Source organism: Aedes albopictus, chromosome 2 (genome assembly GCF_035046485.1).
Source record: "Aedes albopictus strain Foshan chromosome 2, AalbF5, whole genome shotgun sequence".
NCBI classification, from domain to species: Eukaryota; Metazoa; Arthropoda; class Insecta; order Diptera; family Culicidae; genus Aedes; species Aedes albopictus.
Genome location: NC_085137.1, coordinates 289,683,693 through 289,691,735, shown reverse-complemented (window position 1 = coordinate 289,691,735; position 8,043 = coordinate 289,683,693). Strand labels below are relative to the sequence as shown.

At 39.9% G+C, this 8,043-nt stretch overlaps 1 protein-coding gene across 1 annotated transcript; it reads right to left on the bottom strand.

Annotated features, from left to right (window-relative positions):
* Positions 1–3,181: 3,181 nt before the first annotated feature.
* On the bottom strand, positions 3,182–7,459 carry LOC134286627 (uncharacterized protein K02A2.6-like). Its single transcript, XM_062848267.1, has one exon. The coding sequence runs from the start codon at positions 7,457–7,459 to the stop codon at positions 3,182–3,184; it is 4,278 nt and encodes a 1,425-aa protein (XP_062704251.1).
* Positions 7,460–8,043: the final 584 nt, after the last annotated feature.

Here is an 8,043-nt window from a genome sequence, read left to right as displayed (position 1 = left end):
CTTTTGATAATTAGTCAATGAAAACGAATTCCTACACTAAAATGATGTATGGACGAAATGTTCGTAACACATAGGAGCAATAGCTAATTAAATTAGTCACTTAAAACAATGTAAATTTACATGACTTTTACATGAAAAACCGTTAAAATATTGTATTTTTTCGCGATTTTTTAACGAACATTTTTGAATAACTTTGAAATAAGCAATTTAAACACCGTAGTGTCTTCGGCAAAGTTGTAGAGTATTGTTCCAACTATATTTTAACGGTGTTTTCTGTACCTTTTCGGTGCAATTTTCTGGATATTGGAGTACATTTTCGTGAAAATGCTCGAAAAAACACAAAATCGATTTGATACACCTCTAAACCTTTATCAATTTGGCTCAATTTTGGACTGAAGACTTGTTTTTGCATGTGGATTGATAATTTGATGTGACACGGGTAGGTCAAAAAAAGTGAACAAGTCTAATGTAGATGATCTTTGAAAGTGTTGTGAGTCATCTTTTGTTCACGAAGCTGACAAAAACATTCTTCCGATATAGTCTGCCGAATTCATTTTATTTTCAGGACGTTTTCTTGGCTCAACTCGCATTGTAGTCCCATCTGTAAGAAATAGGTAGTTTTTTTTTTAACTTTAGGAAGTCGTACCTAAAACATAAAAAAATCGCCATGATTTGAGAAAAAAATCTATCATATCAATTTTTCCCAGATTGCTTCGATTATCACTACTAAATAGTCTTTGTGGAACTCTTTTCATAAATAATTTCATCTTTTTACAACTTGTTATATAAATAACTATTATGCTACCACAGACAAACAGACGTAACACTCTGATGATTCCCATCGTACATCAATTTAACGGTCTATTTAAAAATTTGATAGTTGGCCAACTGACCATCCGTGGCGCTCGCATCGTTTTTGCTCGAGTTTGACGTTTGCCCACTACCGCCATCTAGTTGATGGTCGGCCAAACTCAGTCCTTTTAGCATTGGGCGAACATGTTGCCGTGACTATGATGTGAATCGAAAACTGTTCGAAGTGTTACGTCTGTTTGTCTGTGATGCTACTATCTCGGTTTTCGAATTCCGGGATTTGCACAGTCGAGTAATCGGCAAAATGTTTTCATGAGATCTCAGCTTATAAATGCCGAGAATCAGTATAACACGCCTTGTTGCCAAACAATCTACCGTCTTGTTAGTCTCGGTTTCGGTTAAAGTTCAGAAACCAACATTTGCACAGCCGAGCTCTGGAAGTAAAACTGAGTGTGTAGGCTCAGATATAGTCGTTCTACGTAAGCCATATGTGAAGAAGGGAATTAAAAATGGCACCATGTACTGCACAAAAGCAACTTATCAATCTGCTGCATACTAACCGCATGTGCCTTTTACTCCTCATACAGAATAATTGCCAAAATTTGTGGTCATCAATGCTTACATGTTCCAGGGAGGATAGGTATCTTTCGCATGTTTATTTACTCGTTATTGTGTCCTTGGTTGTGTCCTAGATTCCTGACCTGGCAGAACAATGTGTGTTATATATTAATGACATACTCGTCTGAAGCATTCCAAATCGGATGGAAACAACACAGAAGGATGCCGGAAATCAATTTGTAAAATTTCGATCCTTTTTATATATAGATGGAGCCATTTTAATTTTTTTAAGGTACCCCGGGGCAAGTGGGACCTAAAAAAATGCTAGTTTGGTTTTGTCAAGTCAAAAAATTCTAAACATAAATAATTTTGAAATTCCAATGGTTCTGAAAGACATTGTTGATATATTTCTTCTTATTAACGGGCATTGAAACTGTTTCAAATTTTTTAAATTCTGTATATTATGCATATTATGAAAAGTGGAGCAGATCTTCATTTACACCGTACCACGGGGCAAGTGGGACCTATTTGGAATGTTTGTACAAATGGCTTAATAAAGTTGCTGCATATATGTAATGTAGCATAAATTATAGATATATTATGCGAATAACTATGTTTAGCAATTTATATTGGAAAAGTTTTGTGGTATCGTGCATAAATTACGTAACACGTATAATAACAAATCACTGAGAAAAAATGATTAAACTCTAGCAGCTCGTGCAAAACAAATTAATTTTATTTATACAATAAGCGCCCTAAGGTTAAATGCCGAAAGATTTCAAACTTGCTTTTCATATTACGTAGTTGATGAAACTCGCCAAAAGATTTTTCAAGATTTACAGATGTTATGTTTACCCTAACATAATTTTATGATCATTAAATAAAGATTTTTAAATCGTGAACTTTGAATAAGTCGTTTTCCAATTTTTACATACTCTATGATCGGTTCCCGAATATTCAGAAAAACTCATTATGCAGCAAAAAATGAAAAAAAAATAATAGAATTTGAAAAAATATGAAAAATATATGCTTTCGGTTCTACCCAAGACTTTACCATTTTGAACAATAGCTTCATCATCAGAATAGAAGTAATTAAGTGTAATTCAACGATTGTTTACTTAAGTTGCCGATTTTTCACTTTTGTGTAAATTTCGACTTAGGCTGAAGAAAGCGAGATCAAACTATGAAGTTGTGTTTGTTTACTCTTATAGGTCTCACTTGCCCCAGATGCTGAAATGCACTGGGGCAAGTGAGAGCAGTTAACTAAAGGTAATAAATGAAAATAAATTACAGTTTTTTCGCTTAAAATAATTTGCAAGCACTCCAAAGATTATCCTGAAATCGAAAAAGTTTTACTTTATTTGTTATTTTATTTTTAAACGACGAATGTAGTAGAGTACGTTAATCTCACTTAGTTAATTGAAAATTATATATGATCAACAATAACATATATGGTCTCTTTATGGTGAGAACAATAGCAATTTTTGAATTCAAAGTATCCGTTGGTGTGATACCTTAATTTTCTATGAAGAATGTTTGCCTTAAAACTAAAAAATAAAGAATATTATTGTGATGTCCAGGAATAATTGATGAGTATTTCGCTTGTTACTGAATATATTTATTTCCGACTGATGGTTAACAACATCTCGTTCGCTGTCTACTCACTAACTGACAACGAGGGGTGCATCAATGCTGATTCCAGTTATACCATTACACCCCCATTGTAAGAATATTATACATTTCGAAAAATCATTATAATGCGTGGTAATCATTAGTATGCAACATCTGGAACACAAACAGTACAATTAATAAACTATTTTTTGTAAATCTTGCCTTGTTTATCTCTAAGCCTCCAGAATCCCCTAGCAAAACCGCTAACAACCAGGTCATCATCACTGTCTGCAGATACATTTGCTTCAACATTACCTGGCCCATCCGATGCCTCGTAGAATTCTGAGCCACTTGATTCATTCTGCTCATCCCTCCTTCGCTCGTCTATGAACAGACCTTCAAAGCTGTTGGAAAGAGTTTCGAAGTCATCCTCAGTATCATTTACGATCGCTGCATTGGGTGGACTTATTGAAACCTGTCGATTTACGATCCCTTCAGTAGGTGGACTCCCTAAAACCTGGCGAACCCGCTCATCTTGAACCTCGTCTTGAACAGAGTTTTCACGATGTAAAATGATAGCTGGCGAAATACCTGGCAACGTACGTTTCACCGGTGCAAGAGATTGTTTAATGTCGGTGTACCGACGTGGACTGCTCCTCTTCTCAGTTGTTTGTTCGTTTGCCGAGACTTCCGTTATCGGACGAGTGTCTAGCCTCATTTGATCCAAATGCCGTTTAATGACTCTTCCGCTTTCTGCCAACTCCACTCTGTAGTTTCTTTGACCAACAATCTCGCGTACTACTGCAGATGTCCAGGATGGTTTATTAGGATCTCTGTAGTCCCTAACAATCACTCGATCGCCCACAGCGAATGATGAATTCCTAGTACCTCTGTAATTCTTGATTTGAGACTTCTGTTGCTTGCGAATATTTTGAGTCACGCGAGCAACTACTTCCTTATCTTGCGATACGTGACGCGGATTGAATCGATCCAGTGTAGATTTAATATCTCGCCCCAACATCGCCTGCGCAGGAGATAATTGGGTTGTACAATGTACGGCTTTGCGATATCCAAGCAAAAAATTGGCCACAATACCTCTCACATCTTTGTCTCCCTCAGATAGACTTTTGATCAACGTAGCTTTGAATGTTTTGACCATATTTTCTGCTTCGCCATTAGTAGAAGGATGTCCCGGACTAGTCAAAATCTGCTTAATTCCGTTAGCCGAAAGAAACATCTTTATTGTTCCCGCTACGAATTGAGTGCCGTTGTCACTTACAATTTCATCGAACAGCCCAAATCGTGCGATACATTCCATCAACTTCTCCAAAACAAAATCTGATGTACAATGTTTCGTTGGGAATACTTCCGCCCATTTGGAGAAGGCATCGATAATGATGAGAAAACTCCATCCATTTACAGGCCCCGCAAAATCTACATGCACTCGACTCCATGCCGCTGTGGGTGGTTCCCATGGAATCAACTGCGCTTTAGGCGGCGATTGATTATGCAAGACACACGATGAACAGCTCTTAACCGTGCACTCAATATCATAATCGATATTTGGCCACCAAACGTTGGCCCTTGCAATGCTTTTGGTCTTAACGATTCCCAAATGGGAACTATGCATTTGATTCAATACTTTTTTCCTCAAAGCACTCGGTACTACAACCCTGTGCCCTCTCATGATGATTCCCGATTCCAAGGATAACTCATCAATGATCCTGCTGTATGGTCCCCTCTCCAGCGTCTCTTTGTTCGTTTTGCCCGTTAGGTACTGCATTGCCACATTCAAGTGCTCATCCTTTTCAGAAGCTAGTTTCAGTTCTTCGAGCGATACCAAACCACATTCGTCGCGGTTGATGAAATTCAGGTACGAATCTTCCTCCTTCCACAACTTCCATGACTCGGTAGGAAAACGGGATGGAAAATCGGCTACATTTAGTTGAGAACTAACATGCCCAATATCGTAGTTGAATCCCGACAAGAAATGCGCCCATCTCTGCAAACGGCTTGCCGCTATTGTTGGAATTCCTTTGTGGGGATGGAACAAACTTAGCAACGGTTTATGATCCGTACGAATAGAAAACTTATTGCCCACCAAATACAAGAAATACTTGTTTAAGCCGTACATAATCGCCAGTGCTTCGCGATCAATTACACTGTAGTTCACCTCAGACGCATGTAAGATTCGAGAAGCAAAAGCGACTGGTCGTTCTACTCCGTTTTTCACTTGACTCAACACAGCGGATACTCCCACGTTAGAAGCATCACACGTAAGTATTATCTTCGCAGCCGGATCAAAGTGTGCCAATGTTATGTCTCGACAAATTTCGCCTTTCACACGCGTAAATGCTTCACGACATTCTGCCGTCCACTCAAACTTGACCCCCTTTTTGAGTAGTTTGTAGATTGGACTCATCAACGTAGCTAAATTCTTCACGAACTTGGCATAATAGTTTACTAACCCAGCAAAGGCCCTGACTTCACTTACGTTCTTTGGTTCGGGTGCATCTCGAATAGAGCGAATACGTTCATCAGTTTTCTTCAAACCATCCTCGTTTACCGTATAACCCAGAAAGTTTACATCACTTTTGAAAAACTGACATTTTTCTTTGTTCAACTTCAAACCTGCTTTATCCAGCACATCAAATACCTTTTCCAGCCTTTCGAGATGTTCTTCATCATTATCACCCGTAACAACTGCGTCGTCAAGAAAGTTTTGCACCCCGGGAATACCACAAAAAAGCTTTTCGAGTTCTCGTTGTACGATACCAGAAGCTGGCTTGACACCAAATGGTAGACGGTTCATCCTGTAAACACCTTTAACTGTGGAAATAGCGCACAACTCCTTTGATGACTCCGACAACTCAAACTGATTGTAAGCCTTCGACAAATCCAGTTTCGAAAACTTCTTCCCGCCGTTTAGTTTGGCAAAAATTTCATCCGCCGTCGGAAGAGGATGCTTCACGTCTTTGACATGTTTGTTCACCGTAACCTTATAATCTCCACAAAGCCTCAACTCCCCATCAGGTTTGAGTACTGGAACCAACGGGGTAGCCCATGGAGAACTATCGCACTTTGTGATAATACCCGACCGTTCCATATCATCCAACTGCCTAATCATTTTCTCTTGGAATTTAAACGGAACTTGGCGAGGCTTCTTGAAAACCGGTCGCGCCGTTTCCTCCACTTCGAGAGAAACAGTTTCGTACTTGTACTTCCCCAATTCGTCAGAAAATAGACCACTGTACTTATCCAACAATTTTGCGAGCTTCTCTTCTGTTCCGGTTACTACCTTATTGACCAATGCTAAGCGGATTCCGAAGGCTTTCATGAAATTTTTGCCCAATAGAGCAGGGCCATTTTCCTTAACTATGGCTACTAACACTGTCCTACAACTTCCATTATACTCAATTACTGGTGTAATCGCACCAATTACTTGTAACCTTTGACCTGAATAGAGCATCAGCTTTAATGAAGTTTCCTTCAGTTGATAGCTACTCAAAGATTCTCGATACAGCGATTCAGGAAAAACACATACCCCTGCACCTGAATCTATTTCCATCCTATGAACCTGATTCGCTATCCTAACTTCGACTTTGAACCCCTCTTCTTCTGTTGATGCTATCTTGTTTACAGAAATAGTCGACTTACTAATGTAGTTTTGTTCCAACTCAATGCTCGACTCGTTATCGAGATCCTCTTCCCGATCGGCGCGTTCAGCCGTTGTCACATAAAACGCTTGTTGGTTGCCGCAGGCTGCCTGCAGATGCCCCTTCTTGTTGCACTTATTGCACGTCAGGTTTCGGTAGCGACAATCCTTTCGTAGGTGGCCCGTTCTGTTACACACCAAGCACCGCATTGCGCCGCCGGAAAATTGTTGCTTGTCCCGTCGCTGCTGTTGTTTCGCTCCAAACTCAGCCGTTTTCGTTCCCGGCAGTCGTCCTCCTCTAGTGTAGTTCACATTCGCACATATTTCCAACTCGTATTTTAACGCTATTTCCTGAGCTCTGTCGAGCGATAGCTTCTCGTCCTCCTCACAAATTCGATCAAAGGCCTTTCCACTTAGTCCATCCACAAATTTGTTCACCAGAACATGGGACAACTGATCCCCAAACTTGCAATTTGCAGCCAAGTTTTTGATCCTGACTATCCAGTCATTGACAGTCTCTGGACCATTCTCCCCCCGCTGCGCTCGAAAAAATACTCGTCGTTTTTTGTGGACAATCACTGGTGGAGTGAAATGCGTTGAAAGTGCCTTGCAGAGAAAATCGTAGTCTTTTTCCTTTGGTTGGTCCGGTGTACACAAATCCCTTAGCAGCTTGTATGTTTTCGCACTCAGATGGTTGATTAGAACCGCCTTCCTCATGTCATTTGGAATCCTATTGGAAACAAAAAACTGTTCCAACTGCTCTTTGTAGAGTTCCCATTCTTCACACTCTCCGTCGTAGCACCGAAAGCTCGCCGATGCCGCCATCTTGACGTCTGCTTACTGCCGAAACTTTTTCCGTAATTTTCCGGTCTTTCTACTGCACCCGATGTTCCGCCTCCGTAGTTCCTGGTAGCATTCGGATCCCATCCTCGTCGCCAATGTGATGTCCAGGAATAATTGATGAGTATTTCGCTTGTTACTGAATATATTTATTTCCGACTGATGGTTAACAACATCTCGTTCGCTGTCTACTCACTAACTGACAACGAGGGGTGCATCAATGCTGATTCCAGTTATACCATTACAATTATAGCTGTAGGTCTCACTTGCCCCGAATTCTCACTTGCCCCGGGGTACCTTACATAAGTTTTACATAGTTTTGGTTATTTTCAATTCCAATTTAATTTATTTTTCAGAATTCAACTTTGTTACATAGGGTATCGCGCCACTTGGGCGGTGGTTCTATATTCGTCTGTTTGCCACTATAACTCAGTCAATTTTAAACCAATTGACTTGAAATGTTGTACACGGGTAGATATTATACCTATCTCACCACATTCCAAAAGTTGTGCCAATCGGTTCAAATTTGACTGAGTTATAGTGGAAAACAGACGAATATAGAACCACCG

Coding starts and splice junctions, on each gene's coding strand:
- LOC134286627 (XM_062848267.1), bottom strand. CDS start 7,459: ATGGCGGCATCGGCGAGCTTTCGGTGCTACGACGGAGAGTGTGAAGAA.